This window comes from Rhinoderma darwinii, chromosome 5 (genome assembly GCF_050947455.1).
Source record: "Rhinoderma darwinii isolate aRhiDar2 chromosome 5, aRhiDar2.hap1, whole genome shotgun sequence".
Classification (NCBI taxonomy): domain Eukaryota; kingdom Metazoa; phylum Chordata; class Amphibia; order Anura; family Rhinodermatidae; genus Rhinoderma; species Rhinoderma darwinii.
The window spans coordinates 235,539,521-235,562,918 of record NC_134691.1 but is presented as its reverse complement, the minus strand read 5'-3'; the positions used below and the strand labels follow the sequence as shown (position 1 = coordinate 235,562,918).

General features: G+C 41.3%; 1 protein-coding gene across 2 annotated transcripts in view; it reads right to left on the bottom strand.

Annotated features, from left to right (window-relative positions):
- DDC (dopa decarboxylase) overlaps nt 1–23,398 on the bottom strand; it is a 245,101-nt gene that overhangs the window by 186,373 nt on the left and 35,330 nt on the right. The window contains exons 1-2 of one of the 2 annotated variants that reach the window (XM_075828538.1): nt 22,151–22,228; nt 10,771–11,005 (exon numbers count right to left, since the gene is read on the bottom strand). In XM_075828538.1, coding sequence (XP_075684653.1) covers nt 10,771–10,971 — 201 coding nt within the window. In that variant the 5' untranslated portion in view covers nt 10,972–11,005; nt 22,151–22,228. Of the gene's footprint in view, nt 1–10,770; nt 11,006–22,150; nt 22,229–23,398 lie in introns of those variants that run through there. The other variant, XM_075828537.1, reaches the window with a different exon arrangement.

The following is a 23,398-nucleotide window of genomic DNA, read 5'->3' as shown; positions in this document are numbered from 1 at the left end:
AACTCTGCTATATATCACGGGAGGGGAGTCGGCTCAGAAACGACTACTGGGTTAAAAAGGTATATATGTAAACAGTGAATAGTGATGTCTTTTTAAAAACAAAAGTTGCTGTGTTACAATAGAAGTGTTAAAATAAGATAGGAATTATTAGCATTAAAATGTATATAAACAGACAATATCATGTCCACAAAATTTCTTGGGTTATTGGATATCAAATTTTTTCTTTTTTTAGGTAATATCATGTGTTAAAATAGAAATCGTAACGGAAGTTCGGATACTAAAATACCATATAGAAAAAGGCATATATAAATGTGATATAAAAAAAGGGGTTTTCAAATTGCAAGTGATGAAAAAATATATATAATTGTATCATTAGCAGTTATTAGAAAGATATAAAAAAGTAGTAAAAAAGTAATAACAGTAAGGCTTAGAGTAAATTGGAATGTAGAGAACGTTACTAATGGTTTTCATAATGTGTCGCTAATTTTCTAGTAAACTTAGTATTAAATGTACAATACTTTATTTTGCAACAGTTTTTTTAAATAATTTTTTATATATGATTCATATGAGTATAATCTCGGAGGGTCTGACCAAGGGATAGTTTTTGATCATTATATTGATTATTATAATCATTATTAAGGACGAATAGTATGTTAATTTTAATTCGATAACTGTCTCCATTTTTTTATTTAATCCTTCTGGAATCAGAGTTTTCAATTTATATATCCAGAAGTTTTCTCGGTTGCACAATGACCCAAAATGATTTGTACTAGATATAGCTATTTGTTCTATTGGTATGATCTTAAAACAGTCGAAATTACCCTTGTGTGCAATAGTACAGTGTCTCGAAATACTATGTAATAGAAATTGGTTTTTGCAATTCGACTGGTGTTTATTAACCCGGCAGTGTAGGTTCTGTGTAGTTCTTCCTACATACTGTAAACCACATTGACAGTTGATTAAATAAATAACATATTGTGATTGACAGTTTAAATTGCTCTCAATCTTATATGTGTTTATAGTTTGATTTGATTCGAAGACATCGGTTTTGATGATCATGTCACAGCACAGGCATCTAGTGTTGTTACATTTTGAACTGCCTTTTTTCGTTAGTTTTGCATCAATTATTGGTTTAATTTTGTTGTTCTTGATAGAAAAAATTACACGACTGGATGCTAAGATGTTTTTAATTGTTTTTGCCCTCCTGAACGTGATTAGCGGCTTGATAGGTAAACTCTTATTTAGATAAGGGTCACTTTGAAAGATGTGCCAGTGTTTACAGATGATATTTCAAATTTTTTTTCTGTGCACAATTATATTTTGTTACAAAGTTAAAAGAAAATTTGTTTGTTTTTTTGTTATTTGGCATTTTTTCATTTGCATTAGTAGTTTCAAAACAATCTGATTGTTTCAGGCTTTTTGTATTTTTGTATGCATCTGACAATAGAGTACGTGGGTAGTTTTTTCCCCTGAATCGTCTATATAAAATGCGACTTTGTGTGTTGAAGTCAGTATTTGAGGTGCAATTCTTTCTTATACGCATATATTGACTATATGGCATATTCTGTAGCCATTTTAAATAATGACCACTTTTAAAGTCCAAATAGCTATTACTGTCGACTTTTTTAAAATGTGTACATGTCGTGATTTTTTTCTTCAGTCTTTGTTACTACTAAATCCAAGAAATGGATTTCCCTTTCTTGGATGTTGAAGGTAAAATTAATTCCCCACTGATTTTCATTTAATGACTGGCAAGAAGACGTCGCAGAGATTACATCTCCCTTCCAGACAATGAACAAATCGTCAATATATCTTCTAAAAAAGACAATATGGGAAGTTGCCCATATATGTTGCCAGATGTGTGTCTCTTCGAACATGCCCATGAATATATTGGCATAACTGGGCGCCACTCTGGTCCCCATTGCCGTGCCTCTAACTTGATGGTAGATGTTGTGGTCAAAAGTAAAAATATTGTTTTCTAAAATAAACTCCATACCTTTGCATAAAAATTCATTTTGTAGGGGTAATAAATCTAGATCTCTGTTTAACATTGTTTTGAGCTTTTTTAAGCCGGTTTCGTGTTCAATGTTACTATATAATGAGTTAACATCTAGTGTAATGAAAATTAGATTGTCTGTGATCTTAATTAAATTAATATCTTTTATTAATTGTGTGCAATCTTTAAAAAAAACTGGGGAGTTCCACAACATATTTTTGAAGAAAAATGTCCAGATAATGAGACAAATTACATGTCGGTGATTGAATCCCCGAGATGATGGGTCTGCCTGGGGTTTTCCTGATGTCTTTGTGGATCTTCGGAAGGTGATAAAAAAACGGCATGTTAATATTAGTGGGAATTAAATATTTTTTTTTCTTTTATATTTAACATTTTATTAAAATAGGCCTGATTGATCAGCAGTTTCAGATTTTCTATAATCGTAAAAAGTGGATTGTGGGTTAATTTGGCATAGTAATTCGTATCTGATAAAATTTTAGTGGCTTCAGAATGGTAGTCTACAGTATTTTGTACAACGGTGCCTCCACCTTTGTCTGCTGATCGAATTACGATTTTCTTATTATTTTTCAAATTTTTCAAAGCTGATTTTTCATTTGGGGTTAGGTTATTTTTCCCGACAGGCTTGTAGGAATCAAGACGTTCCAAATCATTAGAAACAAGATGATAAAATGTATTAACGAAATTCCCTTGGCTTGCTATGGGATAGAATTTAGATGTCGGTTTTAGATCAGTATGTATAAATGGATCTATTTGCACTGTTTCTGAACAGGGGTCTTGGTTTATGTTGATGATTTCGTTGGGAGGCTTGTTTTTCGTAGCTAGAAGTTCAAAGTGTCTATGTAATGTAAGTTTTCTAGTAAATTTATGTAAATCTAGAAACAGCTCGAATCCATTGCTATTAGTGGTAGGGCAAAAGTACAGTCCTTTATTAGGAAGTGATGTTTCTGCATTACTTAAATTATAATCCGATATTGTAGCGCCCATGGCCGCGGGCCGTCAGGTTTACTCACCTCCCGACGCCCGCAGCCATGGATCTGTGAGCGCTGGCCTCCGTCTCCCTCCTAGGAGATGCCAGCGCTCACTTCCGCTCCGTTCGGCTGGGTCCCGTAGGGTGCGCGCTCACGCTCGCGCCCGGCCTTAAAGGGCCAGCGCGCGCAATTAGGAAATCGTCATCATTATCAACTGTCACGATATCCTGGTCTATGAGAACGCCCCTGGCCTTCTAATCCTTGCCTGAGCGTTGTTAGTCTTTCCCAGTCTGTCTCGCAAATGGTCCCTTAGTGTCTCCCGTTCCAGCTGTTACCCATGCCCTGTTACCGTTCCTGTATTCCGTATTGTTCCTGTGCCTACCAGCGTTCAAGTGTCATCTGCCACGACAAGTGCCATTTGCCACGTCAAGTGCCATCTGCCACGTCAAGTGTCTTCTGCCACGTCAAGTGTCTTCTGCCACGTCTAGTGTCATCTGCCACGTCAAGTGTCTACCGCTTCATCGGATACTGCCCGCCACATCTGGCGCCACTTGCCGCACCTGCCTCCATCCGTGCTGAAGCCACAGCCACTGCCCGGACTATTTCAGGTACCCAAGCATTACTGTCTGCCATTTACTTCCGCATAGACTGTGACCTGGTCAGCTGCCTCCCCGCTACGGCGGAGTGGCCTAGTGGGTCCACATACTCTGTGTCCGTGACAGATATATTGAATATAGAAGTTTGTTGCGAAGCTAAGGTATGTTGTTTAGTTTTTATTTTTTTATTTTTGCCTCCCCTAGTTCCTCTGAAGCGTTTTTTCTTTTTTTGGGGTGAAAAAAGTGAGTTATGGTTAATGTTGAAGGGTTTTTTGGGGAAATTACCTCTAAAAAAGGGGAGCATTGTGAAGTAGATGGTGGGGGCCCTTCTGTATAAGGGGAGATACAGACGAACGTTGCGTTTTTGCGTGCGCAAACAACGCGGCGTTTTGCGCGCGTGTCAGCAGCGTGTGCAATGCGTATTTTAACCATGTATGCGTGTAATACGCGCGTAAGACATGCGTTTTTCCCGCGCGTGTAAAAAACGCACGCAGCTGTTCTGTTGACGGCAGCCTCCAAAAAGGCCAAGAATGCAACACCCCTGCTTGATGTGTGCACCTGTGTTTATTCATTTGTGTGCTTTGGGTGCAACCCAGTGTTCCAACCAGTATTTGCGGTTACTTTGTATGCCACACTGCATTGATGCCACCTAGCTCTCTGGCCCGTGTCCTATTAGCATGGATGCTATCCCGGAGGTTTGGCCAATGCGGTAGCATTCTACGGCCACACTGGCGGAGATCAGGTAGGATGTGGGTTCACCCAATAGTGGCCCAACGCACCTCTAAAGGGCATTTTCATACCCTCTTTGCTGACCTCCGTCGTCACCCCGAGAAATTTCGCGCCTTTTGCCGCCTGTCTGCGCCTGCCTTTGATATGTTGCTGGAGCTGGTTCGGCCTGGAATAACCAACATGCGACGCTGTATTTCCCCAGAGGAGCATCTCCTTGTCACCTTACGGTATGTGCTGTTTTGTTATCCAGGTTACACATTCTTTTAGGTGCTTCATGTCCTACCTAACATGTTTGCTTTGTGGTTTGCTTTTATGATTTCCTGTAGATTTCTGGCGACCGGCAATAGCTACCATTCTCTTCATTTTGAATTCCTTATTGGAGTGTCCACAATTTCCGGCATTGTCCCAGCAACCTGTGTGGTCCTGTGGCAGAGATTGAAGAGCAGCGTGATCCCTCAGCCTACGGCCCAACACTGGCTTCGCATAGCGCAGCAGTTTGAAACCGACACCCAATTTCCCCACTGTATTGGTGCACTCGATGGGAAGCACATCCGTGTGCAGAAACCGCCCCACTCTGGGTCTCGATACTTCAACTACAAGCAGTTTTTTTCTATAGTCTTGCTTGCCTTGTCGGACTGTAATTTCTGCTTTACCAATGTGGACATCGGGTCCTATGGAAGCTCTGCGGATGCCCGCATTTTTCGCTCGTCCAGAATGGGCCAGCGTCTAATGTCTAACCAACTTGATGTCCCCGAGCCTAGCATCCTCCCTGGCACCAGCGGTCCACCCTTATGTTATGGTTGCAGATGAAGGTTTTGCCCTCAGCAGACAAGTCATGCGTCCATATGCGCGGAGGGGCATGGATAACCGTAGGCGCATTTTCAATCAGCGCCTATGCAGAGCACGGAAAGTCGTGGAATGCGCTTTTGGCATCATGACCAGCAAGTGGAGGGTCCTGATGACAGCAATGCAAATGTCGCCGTCAAATGTGACATGTGTGATCAAAGCCTGTGTTGTGCTGCACAACTTTACCCGCATCCATGATGCCGCTCATGATGGGGAATATATGGTAACATCTGCACCCACCACAAGCCTCGGCCAGGCTGCTCGGCCTGGGCGGCCACCGACATGTGGCCAGCGAGTGCGCCACCAATTTGTGGAGTATTTTGACAGCCAGCCTTGAGCTGGAAACCTGGCAGAACGCTGCCATTTGAGGTGTGGTGAAGTTAGTATTATTTTATCGAACGTCTGTTTATCCCTCTAGTCCTTTTTTGTTTTGGGGGGGGGGGAGGGTTAGGGACTCGCAAAACTTGAGGCCCCTTGACGTGGGTTGCGAGCTTAAAGCTCGGTAGGCGCTTGGAATACCCTTTTTAGACGCCAATAATTCATGGACATAACATCCTCTTGTGTAGACAATGGATTTCCTGCCCTATATGTCAGCGCCCCTTTCTGGGTGAGTAAAGGTAGGTATGGCCAAACAATAACTATACTAATAACACCTCAGTTCCTGGTATTCCAAACCCCTTCCAACCAACGAAGACCTCAACGATGTGCTGGAGAAATGTCATAACGTCCCAACCTCTTACAACATGGCACTTCATAGCGGTAGAGGGTGTAGAAATGATGCGCAAGGTAACAAAAGGATTGTCCAAACGGAAGTGAAATATATCAAACTTTTGCGTTTATGTTTGTGGCACATACACGCCATACCTAAAAAATACACACGCGGGAAAACATACCCGAACAAAAGATGGCACCAACATGATGCATATACTAAAGAAACATGGACGGATTCCTAGGCTGTCATGGGTTTGTAACATGTGGCCTTAGAACACACTTGCCCCTACAGATTCTGATAGGCATGGGGCGGCGAGCTGTAACCAGACATTTCCGCACCACTATGCTGTCCCCGGCCCTGATGTGGATGTTCCTGCACAGCATAGTGGGGGTGATACTGCTTTTGGTAGGCCTGAGGCTGCATGTGAGCCTGTAAACTTGGGCCAGGTAGGGAGTATGGAGGAAAGTGACGGACAGGGCCAGGCATTGGGGCAGGGGAGAGGAATCTTGGGGCAGGAGGGTATTGCGCCATCTGCGATAAGACGGGGGCAGGTTGGGAGGGCCCTGGCAAATGGGCCCGCGCTGAGGGCATAAAAACACTACGCCAGTGCTCTATAGATGTAAAGCACCGGCCTGGACTTAGCGGGGGTGTCGCACTGTCGATTAGCGACAGCATATTGGATTGAAGCCGCACCAACCTATCCACGGGTACCCGCCGCATCAAAGGTGCCATGCTGAGACAAAAAAAAATCGTGATTGTCCTCATCAGCAGCACGGCACAGGTACTCCAGAACACGGGCGTCCACAAGTGCACCTGCGGGTGGGTTTACAAGGCGTCTGCGGCGCGGTGCTGCATGGCTAGGTGCCACTTGGTCCGGTTGTCCTGCTTCAGGCGCTGAGGCGACTGGGCCAGGATCCTCTCTGGTGGCCTCCGGGGTTAGGGCAACCAGGGGAGCGGCGGATTCGGACGCCTGGCTACACTCGAGCCGTGCCTCCTCTTCTGACGCATCCAGAGTGTCGCTAGTTCTAGAACTTAGGGGACACGTCAGTTGAGGAAACAAATTTAATGTGCAAACACAAAGCTGCTTTGGCGTATCTGACATTTTTGGAAGGTGACGTTTGCAGAAAGGGACAACAACGAGTACTTACGGTCGCATGTCCATTATTTCACGCAGGAACAACAGCTGGTCGTAATAAATGTAGCGGCGTTTGCGTGTTCCACCTTCTCCGCTGCGGCCGCCGGATCCATATTCTCTACGGAACTGGTCCCTTGAGCTGCGCCACCGTCTCTTTACATCGTCCACTGTATGATTAATAAAGAACACATCATTCAACAAACACACCAGATGTGACTGCGCACACAGACAGTGCATATAAACTACTGTACCACACGTCTACACAAAAACAAACCTAACTTGATGATACTATAGAAAGATGCCACTGAACGGAAACGTTGCCAATGACAGGCATTTATTCACCAGGGACGCACTAGCCAATATGGATGTCATTATACACATCAATGTCGACACACAGATATCCACTCACCAATTCGTTGGCGGTCACGGGTGCGGCTGTCGGCCCACTCCTGCTCGAATAGCGCCTCTGCTATATGCTCCCATGCTGCCTCCTTCAATGTGCGGTCATGGTAGGACTCCGCATGGGTGTTCCAGACCTCCGGACGCTCCTAGACTAACGTGATGAGCTTCGCCACATCCATCTGCCGAGGCATGCCTGCAAGGTGCTTGTGGTGCTTTTGCAAACGGTTTGGCCTCTTTTTGAAAACCTGCTGTCTAAGCTACTTCCTGCTTTTCTGCTGGTTTGAACTAGTTAGTTCAAACTCCTTAGCATAGAGACAACGTGTACTGCGTGAAAAACGCGCGTTCGCAGCTGCTGCCACCGTATGACATGCGTGATTTTCACGCACCCATTGACTTCAATGGGTGTGTGATGTGCGAAATACGCAGAGTTATTGAACCTGTCGCGTATAGTACGCAGCGAACAAACGCTGCGCAAGAAACACGCACTGTTTGAACTGCCTCATTGACTTCTATAGTGCTGTGCGTGGCGCGCAGAAAAAACGCGGACTGCACGCGCGCAAATCACGCTCGTGTGAATCCCCCCTAAATATTAGAGGAAAAGGCTGAGATCAAAAAAGGAACAGACATATTTGTGCCTGCTTTGGTGTTATCTATAGTAGTACCTATTATTTTATCTGAGAGATTTAAAAGATCAGATCGAGAGTGGCAGGTTCTCTGGTCGGAATCGGATATTGTTACTATGTCTGGGGTTAAGGAGGTAGTCAGTTTATTGTCTAATTTGTTTGGGATAGGGGGGCTAGCTGGTGAGTTGTGTATAGTGAACAGGGAAAAATCCAGAAGATTCTCTGTAGGAGATGTCAGATGGGATACAGTAGGATCAGTTGTGTTAAAAGGAGTGTCTATTTGAATTTCTATCAGATAGCTTATTTTCCGAAGTTTTGTCAGTTGGTATAGCGTCTTGTTTCTCTTTATTATATTTCCTATTAAGGAATAGTCTACGTGATCTCACTATTTCCATTCTCTGGTCTTGTGATAATGTATTAGATCCCTGTTGGGGGGTATTCTGTAGATGGAGTGAAATTTTTGGGAAATTTTTGTAGGGAATTTGTTGCATATTATTTCGTTCAGATCGAAGAAATAATGGAGGACGTTTATTCCATGATCTAACTTGGTTTGTTAGGTAGTCAGTTCTATCTCTTGAAAGTTTGTTTGCTTTCTTTTCAATTAGTTCATGTTCAAGTTTGAAAATTCTATTGTTAATTTTGTGATTAATATAGTGAAAATCCTGGTGTTTGGAATATAATTGTAGTTGTGCAATAATAAATTCAATTTTGTTTATAAGTATAGTACATAATGATTTTCTTTTAGTAAGTAGCCTGTTGATCATACCCCTGGTGCAATCTTCCATGTAAGTATCCCACTCAGTGGTAAAAGGAAGGTCATCCTTGAATGTGGATGAAAAAGGCATTCTTAAACCCCTAGGTGAAATTTTTTCTTTTAGATAAATCTCTAAAAACATTACGTCGATGTGATGTTGCATCTCGGTTTTGCATAAATTTTCTAGATTGAGTCATTGTGCAACCGAGAAAACTTCTGGATATATAAATTGAAAACTCTGATTCCATAAGGATTAAATGAAAAAATGGAGACATGTATCTAATTAAAATTAACATACTATTCGTCCTTAATAATGATTATAATAATCAATATAATGATCAAAAACTATCCCTTGGTCAGACCCTCCGAGATTATACTCATATGAATCATATATAAAAAATTATTGTAAAAAACTGTTGCAAAATAAAGTATTGTACATTTAATACTAAGTTTACTAGAAAATTAGCGACACATTATGAAAACCATTAGTAACGTTCTCTACATTCCAATTTACTCTAAGCCTTACTGTTATTACTTTTTTACTACTTTTTTATATCTTTCTAATAACTGCTAATGATACAATTATATATATTTTTTCATCACTTGCAATTTGAAAACCCCTTTTTTTATATCACATTTATATATGCCTTTTTCTATATGGTATTTTAGTATCCGGACTTCCGTTACGATTTCTATTTTAACACATGATATTACCTGTTTATATACGTTTTAATGCTAATAATTCCTATCTTATTTTAACATTTCTATTGTAACATAGCAACTTTTGTTTTTAAAAAGACATCACAGATATTCACTGTTTACATATATACCTTTTTACCGATGGCTTGACCTGTCAGTGCTGACCGGCTAGTCGTTCCTGAGCCGACTCCCCTCCCGTGATATATAGCAGAGTCTGTGTCAATTACAATCATTCGTACATTGCCTGAGGAAGAGATCTGTTCGATCTCGAAACTTTTTTTTGTATTGTGTACAAAAATAAAGTCTTGCTTTTTCCTCACCTGTCCTCCGACTGAGTAGAAACGATCAAATCCTACGTAGGTTGCGCCAGAGGGAAAATCCGCTTCTTTCTACACCTCTCTTCCAAATTATTACATCGAGACCGTTCCCTGGCTCTCGAACCGGATTTCCGGCTGCACCGATTTCCAAGTCCTCACTACCATCAAGGACCATTATTTCATATGACTGTGGATGTTATGCTCCCAGCATAACTCCCTAAGGTGAGCATTACCATGTCATCCTCTGCCTGACATACTTTTTTCTACAGTTTCATGCACTACGTGCGCTTTGTTTTTTCCCTTACTTCCCGTATTCACAATCCCGACACTTCGGTAACGTTTTTGTGTGACTTACTCACACAGCACATCGAGATCACGCTGTGCTGTCATTTACAGCGACATCTCGCGAGATTACACTTGCTGTGCTGTAAGTCCCACACAAACGTAAATGTCCGAAGATAGGGCATTTCCCTTCTTTTTTCCGCGAGCCGGTTTTTCCGCCGCTTTTTGGCGTGTTTTTTGTGTCAATGCATAGGGACACTTTGTGATCTGCTTATTGTCAAAGTAGTGATTGTCCAAAACAGACAACCCCTTTAAGCTAGCAATACACATAAGATAGTTGTCAGCTGAATGTTCATTCGTCCTACAGCTATCTCTCCCCGACCAACCATAAACATGCTTAGTCAGCTCCCCTAAGCTTACATGTTTATTCAACAGGGAAGAGGGGGAATTTTTAAAGGGCAAAAAAAGCTAAGCTTTTAGTGACATACTAAGATACTTTTTGGAACTTTTCCAAATCATGTTGGGATAACATAGGGAATCAGTTTTGTAGCTAAGTAAATGCAAAAAAAACCCATAAAACTCTTTATTATCCAAATAGCCAACCCATGAAGTACCATAATATACTGATATAAACTTCATTTTTCAGACATAGTAGCTGTTATTAATGACCTTTATGCTGGTATTTCTTACCCCAGGCATGATTAAGCTCTCAACATCTTTCATTATGTCTTCATATGTTTCTCCTTCTTCCGGAGCAGAGTCCGGGATCAAGGGTCTTAAGTATCCAGGTTCCACATCAGGAAAAACTTGCCTTGATTCAATCTGCTCCAGGTAATTTGCAATGTAGTCCACCATATCCCTTCCTCTCTTTCTGAACTCTGCAGAGTTCATGCTAGCGTATTATTTTTGTAGGTAACTGTATAACCTGAGAAGATAATCACATGATAAAATATTTATAGTCCTGGTTATTGCATTATAGAAATGATTTGTCACAAAAATGATAAATACTATAAATAGTATTTTTTATTTTATACCCCCTTTGAAAAAATTTAATATTAATGTCTAAAACATTGCTAAATATGTAACTATTTTGCAATCATAAATGAATAAAAAATAAAAAAAATACATCTCTAAAACCCCTGGTAAATATGACAAAGATTCACACATAAATCTGTCACACTTGATAATTGCGTCACATCTTAACATAACACATTGGAAGTAAGAAGGATGTGATCTATTCCCGTAGTATTTGTCCTTTGTGATGAGCGGTTAATGGTGAATGGGGAACATTACTTGAAGTTTTACTGCAAAGTACGGTGCAAATGTCACACCCTCCTAGAAACTGGGAGCCTTGATATCATATTAGCTAAAACTTGGAGAAAATCCTGGTAGGAATTTCTTGTGATGTGTAAAAACTGAACATAAGTTGGGCAGCCAGGTAACAAATAACAATGCAGACGTTGCATGCAGCAGCCCTGCCTGTCTCTCACAGCAGTAACTCACAGCTCAATCACAATCACCATTTAAAAGCTAAAATTACATAGTTACATAGTTTGTACGGTTGAAAAAAGACACATGTCCATCAAGTTCAACCAAGGGATGAGAAAGGGGAAGTGGGATGGGAAAGGGGAAGTAAAAAAATTCTACACATAGGAGCTAATATTTTTTTGTTCTAGGAAATTATCTAACCCTTTTTTAAAGCCATCTACTGTCCCTGCTGTGACCAGCTCCTGCGGTAGGCTATTCCATAAATTCACCGTTCTCACAGTAAAGAAGGCTTGTCGCCTCTGCAGGTTGAACCTTTCTTTTTCCAGACGGAGGGAGTGCCCCCTTGTTTTGTGAGGGGGTTTTACATGGAACAGGATTTCACCATATTTTTTGTATGTGCCATTCATATATTTATATAAGTTAATCATGTCCCCCCTTAGTCGTCTTTTTTCAAGGCTAAATAGGTTTAGTTCTTATAATCTTTCCTCATAACTTAGATTCTCCATGCCCCTTATTAGCTTCGTTGTTCTTCTTTGTATTTTTTCCAACTCCGGGCATCTTTTCTATGAACTGGAGCCCAGAACTGGACTGCATATTCTAGATGAGGCCTCACTAATGCTTTGTAAAGTGGTAATATTACATCCCTGTCCCGCGAGTCCATGCCTATTTTGATACACGACAATATTTTGCTGGCCTTTGAAGCAGCTGATTGACACTGCATGCTGTTATTTAGTTTATGATTTACAAGTACACCCAGATCCTTCTCAACAAGTGACTCCCCCAGTGTAGCTCCCCCCTAGGACATATGATGCATGCAGGTTGTTCGTACCCAGGTGCATAACTTTACATTTATCTACATTAAACTTAATTTGCCAAGTGGACGCCCAAACACTTAGTTTGTTTAAATCTGTCTGCAATTCACAAACATCTTCCATAGTCTGAACTATATTGCATAGCTTGGTGTCATCTGCAAAAATAGAAATAGTGCTATTAATCCCATCCTCTATATCATTAATAAATAAGTTGAATAATAGTGGTCCCAGCACTGAACCCTGGGGTACACCACTTATAACTGGGGACCATTCAGAGTAGGAATCATTGACCACAACTCTCTGGATACGGTCCTTGAGCCAATTCTCAATCCAATTACAAACTATACTTTCTAAACCTATAGTCCTTAATTTACCCATTAGATGTCTATGAGGGACAGTGTCAAATGCCTTTGCAAAGTCCAAAAACACTATATCCACAGCGGCCCCTCTGTCTAGGCTTCTGCTTACCTCTTCATAAAAACAAATCAGGTTGGTTTGACAACTTCCGTCACTTATGATACTATTTATTGTCACATAATTCTGTATATAGTCCCTCAATAGCCCCTCAAACATTTTCCCCACAATTGATGTTAAGCTTACTGGTCTATAATTACCCGGCGAAGACCTAGAGCCCTTTTTGAAAATAGGCACCACATTTGCCCTGCGCCAGTCCCTTGGCACTATACCAGTCATGAGAGACTCTCTAAATATTATGAAGAGGGGGACAGAAATAACTGAACTAAGCTCCTTAAGAACTCTAGGGTGTAACCCATCTGGTCCCGGGGCCTTGTGTACATTTATTTTATTTAATTTAGCTTGCACCATATCTACATTCATCCAATTCAGTATATCAACTGATATATTAACAGCACTGGCAGCGGCTACATCAGCTGCTCCTTCTTCTGTTGTATATACAGAGCGGAAGAATCCATTTAGTAACTCTGCCTTCTCTTGTTCCCCTGTGACCAACTCCCCATTACCACTATCTAAGGGTCCTACATGTTCAGACCTTGGCTTTTTTGCATTTATATGCTTGAAGAATTTTTTAGGATTTGTTTTACTATCCTTGGCCACCTGCCTTTCATTTTGTATTTTTGCTGATTTTATTATCTTTTTACAGATTTTATTAAGATCTCTATATTTTACAAAGGCTACAGCTGTACCCTCAGATTTGTATTTTTTAAATGCCCTTTTTTTGTCATGTATTACCCTTTTTACAGAAGGTGTAAGCCATGTGGGGTTTAATTTTAGTCGTTTATACTTGTTACCTGTAGGAATAAATTTTGCACTATAATTACCCAAAGTAGATTTGAAAATCTCCCATTTATCATTTATCCCATTATTTAACATTAGTTCTTCCCAGTCTATATCCTGAATTGCAGCCCTCATCCTGGGGAAATTGGCCTTCTTAAAATTAAGTGTTTTTGCCCTCCCAGCCTGTGTTTGTTTTACATCAAACCATTTATCTGCATATAAACAAATCAGTCTTTCTGTGTTTGCAAGTGAGCAAAATCTATCAAGTTTGTTATCACCCCCTCCCCCCCAGCAATACAAGACATGACCTCTTTGGCAAAAGTATACAGTCAGCAAACACTTAACTGCTTCTACCTAAGAACTATAGGCCATGTCGATAGTACAGTGTATAGGAAGACCTGTTTGTTTGCTGCCCTTTCTATATCAACATTATCAAAAGTGCTCTCATGTATGAAGATTACCAAAAAGGCACAGACGGGGCTTCCCTTAGAATGTACTGCTTACATGGCCAAATCAGACTATCGTTTCCCACAGGGGAGACTCTAGGCACTTTGATCCATGGCCCGTGCCCTGGATTATAAGTATATTGCCCCAAATCGCTTATCAGCAGCTTTTTAAACAAGAAACGTAATTTATTTAACCCCTTCCCGCTCCTGGACATACTATTAGGTCATGGTAACTATAGCGTTCGCGCTCCATGACCTAATAGTACGTCTCGGGAGTAACGGCCGTTTCGGCCGTCCTCCCGACACATACAGGAGCTGTGACAGCTGCTGTCTTGTTCAGCAGCTGTCACAGCTCCTACAGCGGGGACCGATCGCTGTGTCCCCGCTGATTAACCCCTTAAAAGCCGCGTTCTATAGAGATCGCGGCTTTTTAGGGGTTAAGCTGCCATTGCCGGCCTGCTACGCGATAGCGGCCGGCGATGGTGACTATGGCAACCGGACACCAAACAATGGCGTCCGGCTATGCCATAGACGGAAGCCTAGTGGGTCCTGACAACGTCAGGACCCACTATGCTTGCTGTCAGTGAGTAGCTGACAGTTCTAATACACTGCACTACGCATTTAGTGCAGTGTATTAGAATTGCGATTAGGGCCTCCTGCCCTCAAGTCCCCTAGTGGGACAAATTCATCAAGTAAAAAAAACAGTTAAAAAAAGATGTGTAAAAATAAGAAAATAAACGTTTTAAAAGTATTAAAAGTAAAAATCCCCCTTTTTCCCTTATCAGTCATTTATTATTAATAAAAATATATAAACAAACAAATAAACTATACATAATTGGTATCGCCACGTCCGTAACGGCCTGAGCTACAAAATTATTTCGTTATTTATCGCGCACGGTGAACGCCGTAAAAGAAAATAATAATAAGCCGAACGACAATCACAATTGTTTGGTCACTTCACCTCCCAAAAAATGGAATAAAAAGAGATCAAAAAGTCGCATGTACCGAAAAATGGTACTGATTGAAACTACAGTTCGTTACGCAAAAAATAAGTCCTCGCACGGCTTTATTGATGGAACAATAAAAACGTTATGGCTCTTAGAATAAGGTAACACAAAAAGTGAATGATTGTTTACAAAACGTATTTTATTGTGCAAACGCCATAAGACATAAAAAAAAGAACTATAAACATCTGGTATCGACGTAATCGTATCGCCACGCAGAATAAAGTGAATATGTCATTTATAGCGCACGGTGAACGCTGTTTAAAAAATAGAATAAAAAATCAATAGTAGAATTGCTGTTTTTTAGTCACCACGCCACCTAAAAATAGAATAAAAACTGATCAAAAAGCCGCATGCACCCCAAGAAAACTACAATGGATTCCTCAAGGGGTCTAGTTTGCAAATTGGGGTCACTTTTGGAGGGTTCCCAATGTTTTGGCACCACAAGACCTCTTCAAACCGGACATGGTGCCTAATAAAAAAGAGCATATATAAAGTACAGTGAAGTTTACCGCTCAGACGGCACTGGTAACAGTCCAATATCATTCAGTATAGACACTCTCTCCCAGAAAAATGCAGTGGACAGTCCGCAATCCAATGAGGGTGTGGATGGTAATTCTTATCCTTGTAGTTCCACCAAGCTCCTTATCGTCTCCCTCCACATTCAAAGAACTCCTGGTAGGAAAAGGATCTTATGTCTCTAATAGATGGAAAAAGGAAGACACATAGTGCAACACCCTCTGAAAAAGATTGCTCCACGCCAAGTTTAATACATACTCACAGAAGTAACAAGAAATAAAAGCATCAAGGTAAGTAAAAATCTTTAAAATTTCTAGGCGGCACGCCAAACACTCTCGCCCGACCCTGGGTTTCGCCCTTCCGGCTTCCTCTGGGGCATCAAATCCTCTGATGCCCCAGAGGAAGCCGGAAGGGCGAAACCCAGGGTCGGGCGAGAGTGTTTGGCGTGCCGCCTAGAAATTTTAAAAATTTTTACTTACCTTGATGCTTTTATTTCTTGTTACTTCTGTGAGTATGTATTAAACTTGGCGTGGAGCAATCTTTTTCAGAGGGTGTTGCACTATGTGTCTTCCTTTTTCCATCTATTAGAGACATAAGATCCTTTTCCTACCAGGAGTTCTTTGAATGTGGAGGGAGACGATAAGGAGCTTGGTGGAACTACAAGGATAAGAATTACCATCCACACCCTCATTGGATTGCGGACTGTCCACTGCATTTTTCTGGGAGAGAGTGTCTATACTGAATGATATTGGACTGTTACCAGTGCCGTCTGAGCGGTAAACTTCACTGTACTTTATATATGCTATTTAGGGTATTTGTTGGATCATACCCAATTTAGTTTTGCCTGCTCCGGTCTGAGAGAGATTTTGTGGGTATTTGAGCCAAGAGAAACCACCATTATATTAATAAAAAAGAGGCCTCAAAATCCACTAGGTGCTCCTTTGCTTCGGAGGCCGGGGCTTCAGTCCATTACCGCACTAGGGCCACATGTGGGATATTTCTCAAAACTGCAGAATCTGGGCAATACGTATTAAGTTGCGTTTCTCTGATAAATCCTTTTGTGTTATAAAAAAAATGGTATAAAGAGGATTTTCTGACAGAAAAAATTTTAAATTTCATCTCTACTTTGCTCTCAATTTCTGTGAAACACCTAAAGGATTCATAAACTTTCTAAATGCTGTTGTGAATACTTTGAGGGGTCTAGTTTCTAAAATGGGGTATTTGATAGGGGTTTATAATATATGGGCCCCTCAAAGCAACTTCAGAACTGAACTGGATCCTAAAAAAATAAATAAAAGAGGCAATACTTCGCTTCTTACATTATACTGATAATGAGCCGTGCCCACCCCAAGATGACCCCAGTTTTGACCGTTTGTATAAACGGAGACCCCTATTAGACCGTTCCAGTGCCCGGTTTTCCCAAGCATTCACCCCCGAGAAGTGTATTTCTATTGATGAGTCCCTGGTACATTTTAAAGGGAGGGTTCAATTCCGCATGTACCTGCCGGGTAAGAGGGGAAGGTATGGCGTGAAGATGTATAAGCTGCGAGAATGCATCCGGGTATACCTACAGGTTTAGGCTATATGAAGGGAAGGCCACCCCAAACCAGACTGCATCCTGGACTACAATAGGTACATGGGAGGGATGGACTTGTAAGATCAAATCCTGAAGCCCTACAGCGCCATGCGGTGTGGTATAAGAAGCTGGCCGGGCACATCTGGAAGCGGGGCCACACGCATCGTACCAAGGCGGCAACACTTTCCAGGAGAAGTTCCCCAAACTGGCAAGAAGGGAAAAAGTCAAAAGAGGTGCAAAGTCTGCTATAAGAGGGCAATAAGGGATGACACAATATATCAATGTGACACGTGTCCCGAATAACCAGAGCTCTGTATGAAAGTCAGTTTTAAAATTTATCATACATCCCTTGGTTTATAATTTACCCCAATTTTACTTACCCTGATGCACTCCGCACAGCTTATCCCCCCTCGTCTTTCCCCTCTGAGCCCTGCTGTGTGTCCAGGCAGCTGATAACAGCCACATGTAGGGTATTGCTATACCCGGGAGAACCCACATTACAGTTTATGGGGTGTAGGTCTCTGGTCAAAATGCTCACTACACCTCTAGATGAATGCCTTAAGGGTGTAGTTATTAAAACGGGGTCACTTCTTGCGGGTTTCAACTGTACTGGTACCTCAGGTGCTTCTGCATACATGACTTCGCACTAGAAAATCCCCAGTAGGCCAAATGGTGGTCCTTTCCTTCTGAGCCCTCCCATGGGCCCAAACGGCAGTTTATCACAACAAATGGGGTATTGCGGCACTCAGAACAAATCGCGCAACAGAATGGGGTATTTTGTTTCTTGTGAAAATAAGAAATTGTCAGCCAAAACTACATATTATTTGAAAAAAATAATTTTGTTTTCATTCCCAGCCCAATTCAAATAAGTTCTGTGAAAAAACTATGGGGTCAAAATGGTCACAACACACATAAATGAATTCCTTGAGGGGTGTAGTTTCCAAAATGGGGTCATTTGTGGTTGGTTTATATTGCTTTGATACCTCTGGGGCTCTGCAAATGCGACATGGCACCCGAAAACCAATCCAGCAAAATCTGGACTCCAAAGAACACACAGCATTCCTTTCCTTCTGAGCCCTCCCATGGGCCCAAACGGCAGTTTATCACCACAAATTGGGTAATGCCGCACTCAGGACAAATTGGGCAACAAAATTGAGTATTTTATTTCTTGTGAAAATAAGAATTTTTGAGCTAAAATGACATATTTTTGGAAAAAAATATATATTTTTTTAATTCCCAGCCCAATTCAAATAAGTTCTGTGAAGAAACTATGGGGTCTAAATGGTCACATTACCCATAAATGAATTCCTTGAGGGGTGTAGTTTCCAAAATGGGGTCACTTCTGGTGGGTTTCCATTGCTTTGATACCTCTGGGGCTCTGCAAATGCGACATGGCACCCGAAAACCAATCCAGCAAAATCTGCACTCTAAAGAACACACAGCGCTCCTTCCCTTCTGAGGCTTCCCATGGGCCCAAACGGCAGTTTATTGCCACAAATGGGGTATTGCTGCACTCAGGAGAAATTGGGCAACAAAATGGGGTATTTTGTTCCCTGTGAAAATAAGAAATTTTGATCACAAATGACATTTTATTGGAAAAAAATTAATTTTTTTAATGTCACAGCCCAATTGAAATAGGTGCTGTGAAAAAACTGTGCGGTCAAAATGGTAACAACAACCATAAATGAATTCCTTGAGGGGTGTAGTTTCCAAAATGGGGTCACTATTGGGGGATTCCTACTGTTTTGGCACCTCAACACCTCTTCAAACCTGGCATGCTGCCTATAATATATTCTAATAAAAAAGAGGCCTCAAAATGCACTAGGTGCTTCTTTGCTTCTAGGGCTTGTGTTTTAGTCCACGAACGCAGTAGGGCCACATGTGGGACATTTCTAAAAACTGCAGAATCTGGACAATACATATTTAGTAGTGTTTCTCTGGTAAAACCTTCTGTGTTACAGAAAAAAAAATGAATACAATTGAAATTCAGCAAGAAAAATGAAATTTGCAAATTTCACCTCCACTTTGCTTTAATTCTTGTGAAATGCCTGAAGGGTTAAAAAACTTTCTAAATGCTGTTTTGAATACTGTGAGGGGTCTAGTTTTTAAAATGGGGTGTTTTATCAGGGTTTCTAATACATAGGCCCCACAAAGCCACTTCAGAAATCAAGAGGTACCTTAAAAAAAAGGCTTTTGAAATTTTCTTAAAAATATGAGAAATTGCTGTTTATGTTCTAAGCCTTGTAACGTCCAAGAAAAATAAAAGAATGTTCAAAAAACGATGCCAATCCAAAGTAGACATATGGGAAATGTGAACTAGTAACTATTTTGGGTGGTATAACCGTCTGTTTTACAAGCAGATGCATTTAAATTCTGAAAAATGCAATTTTTTCAAAATTGTCTCTACATTTTGCAATTTTTCACCAATAAACACTGAATATATCGACCAAATTTTACCACGAACATGAAGCCCAATGTGTCACGAGAAAACAATCTCAGAATTGCTTGGGTAGGTTTAAGCATTCCGACGTTATTACCACATAAAGTGAAATATGTCAGATTTGAAAAATGGGCTCTGAGCCTTAAGGCCAAAACTAGGCTGCGTCCTTAAGGGGTTAAAGGTCCATTCACACGTTATGATTGAGGTGCAGTTATTTGGTTAGACTCGCAGTGAAAAACCATATGCATAAAAAACGCAACCGCATAAAAAAAATACACCAAATCGCGGTAAAAACATGGTTTTCGTATGAGGTTTTTCGATGCAGTTCTAACCGCACCTAATATGCAATGTGTGAATGGACCCTAATGCACTGCTGCTTAATACGTGCGTCAGCGTGCGTAACTTGACTTCTCCCCCATTATCTCCTCCTATCCTCAGCGAGTTTGTTGTGAGATTACTGTCTTCAATTAGTGCAGTCAGTGGCAAGTCACGCTTCACATTTTTATGTCTATAACGGCGGCTGTGGACCCCACCGACTTCAGTGTGTGCAGCAGAGAAAAAGCAAGTGACCCAGCATACAGTCAGTACAAAAGCATGCTGCTGCCACTGCACATTGTCTACATTTAAACGTGGCTTCTGGCTGCGGACCCCATCAGCGTCAGTGCCTGCCGCACAGCCAGGAACAAGTGTCCCAGCTTGCAGGCAGCACCAATTTTCCCTTTTTGAGTTAAACATTGGGTGATACAGAGGGGGGCACTATTTATTTGTGGGTGTACAGAAGATGTACTATTACATTGTGGGGGTACAAAAGAGGCACTATAAATTTGTGGGGCCACAAAGGGGATATTATTACTTTGGGGAGGTCCCATAGGCGGATATTGGGGGCATACAATTTGTGGTGGTAAGAAATCGCCATGGTGGTCTGCACCCGGATAGAGAAGAAAAGGGAAAGTGAATGACTACAATCAGAGAAGACATCACCTGTGAGCCACTAGATATAACTGTATAGTATTTACTTTTCACTGAGTAGAACTGGTATTTGACTATTATTTGGTGACTGCATTACTTTGATTTACACTATCATACATAGAACTGAGCTATTTCCAAGCCTTTAAAGAAGTGTCTGGGGGCTTGTGCCCCTGAACTTTTAGAGCTCCTGGTTTCCCAAATACACTTGGACAGCATTATAGTTTTGCAAAGTATCCCTCTGTGTCTTTTGTCAGATTTGTCAGTTTTAGAGCATGTCCACCCACAGTACAAAAACGGCAACATTTCTGACCATTTTTTGTGCGGAAAATCAGCAGCATTTTCGCAAGAGACATTGACATGCTGCAAATTAAGAATCTGCACTGCAAGTCAATTTACGTACTTCTATTCTGCATATTTTTTTCGCAGCGTGTGGATGAGATTTCTTGAAATCTCGTCCAATATGCTGCTACTGTATTACGCTGCGGATTTTCCACAAGGAAAATCGGGGCTACACTGAGACTTTTTGTAGTTCTACTGATTCATTTTAACTATTGAGCTGCAGCGCAATAAAAAATCTGCAGCTCATCCGCCCTGTGCGCACATACCCTAAAATGCACCTTTCTTATCACAGAAAGAAAGAAAAGGAATACTATACACAGATGCATGCTATAGGTAATTATTCATTAAAGGGGTATTACCAACTTAGACATTTATGGCTTACCCACAGTATATGCCATAAATGTCTGGTAGATGCGGGGACCACACTTATATCGAGAACATGGGTCACCCGACCCACTTTTTCCCTTGGGCAGCGGCCGCTGGCCACAGATTCCAGGCGGAGGCTGGTGGAGAGAGCGATGGTGGAGACAGAATGAAGAGAGCCACAGCCCCCTCTCCACTATTTCCCGCCTAGAATCGACAGCTTGTGGTTGATGCACCAGGCAAAACAGGGGTGGACATCTATCAAACATTTATGGCATATACTGTGGATATGGCATAAATGTCTAGGTTGGGAATACCCATCTAAACTTGTTTACTCTATCATACATGATAAATACACTGGCTCAGCAGCTAAGTTTACCTGGCTGAAGGAAAGCACTGGGAGCCAGGAAATAACCTTCCAGATAAAATTATGGATTATAAACTTCACAATTACAGTAAGGCAAACCTAAAATGTTTTTTAAATATCTTGCATGTCATTGTTAATAAATATTTAATGTATTAGGAAATATTGCAGGCAGCCTAGTGATAAGAAGATACAAGCTTCTATTGTCGTGTGTATATATATAAATACACACACACACACACACACAGACACACACAGACACACACACACACACACACACACACAGACACGCACACGCACACGCACACGCACACGCACACACACACACACACACACACACACACACACACATAATAGGAAAAACATATCATCATCATCATCATCATCATCAATATCAAAGTTGTTGTGGCTTAGATTCCATGCCACAATCACTGCCAAATTATTTTCGCTCTCAGAATACATTTCCCTTACATTTTATGAATTTGAAATCACTTGCCTTGGTTTTCAACTCCCAGAGCTTTGTCGGTCCAAATGTATTTTTTTCAGTTTTCTTTGCAACACGTGTTATTATCTCTAACTAAAGTGAACTTTGTTTTCTCAGATGGAGTTTGCTCACTTTGCATTTTACTGGATAATTATTCCAGAAAGCATTTTCCTTAGCTCACCTCTGTTTGCTACAAACTTTAACCAATTAGTGACCAGCCTATTTTGGGCCCTAATGACCAAGCTATTTTTTTTTTCCGTTTTTCCATAGTCGCATTCAAAGAGCTATAACTTTTTTATTCTTCCGTCGACATAGCTGTATGAGGACTTGTTTTTTGCCGGATTACTTGTACTCTCAATTTAATTTTGGGGTACATCTTTTTTGATTAACTTTTATTAACTTTTTTTGAGGGGGAATAGAAAAAAACCCTGAAATTCCGCCATTGTTCTATGCGTTTTAAATTCACTGTTACATAGTTACATAGTTTGTATGGTTGAAAAAAGACACATGTCCATCAAGTTCAACCAAGGGATGGGAAAAGGGAAGGTAAAAATTTCTACACATAGGAGCTAATATTTTTTTGTTCTAGGAAATTATATATCTACTGTCCCTGCTGTGACCAGCTCCTGTGGTAGACTATTCCATAGATTCACAGTTCTCACAGTAAAGAAGCCTTGTCGTCTCTGCAGGTTGAACCTTTTTTTTCTCCAGACGGAGGGAGTGCCCCCTTCTTTTTTGAGGGGGTTTTACAAGGAACAGGATTTCACCATATTTTTTGTTCGTGCCATTAGGTGCGTACATCGGGGCGTGTTTACTACTTTTACTAGCTGGGCTTTCTGATGAGAAGTATCATCCACTTCTCTTCAGAACGCCCAGCTTCTGGCAGTACAGATCTGTGACGTCACTCACACGTCCTGCATCGTGTCGGCACCAGAGGCTACAGATGATTCTGCAGCAGCATCGGCGTTTGCAGGTAAGACCATGTAGCTACTTACCTGCAAATGCTGATGCTGCTGCAGAATCATCTGTAGCCTCTGGTGCCGACACGATGCAGGACCTGTGAGTGACGTCACAGATCTGCACTGCCAGAAGCTGGGCGTTCTGAAGAGAAGTGGATGATACTTCTCATCAGAAAGCCCAGCTAGTAAAAGTAGTAAACACGCCCCGATGTACGCACATAATACACGCCCAGTTGTACTTTTACTTTTCAACACGCCCAGTTGTACTTTTGCAAGCCTCATTTGCATAAATACGAAAATG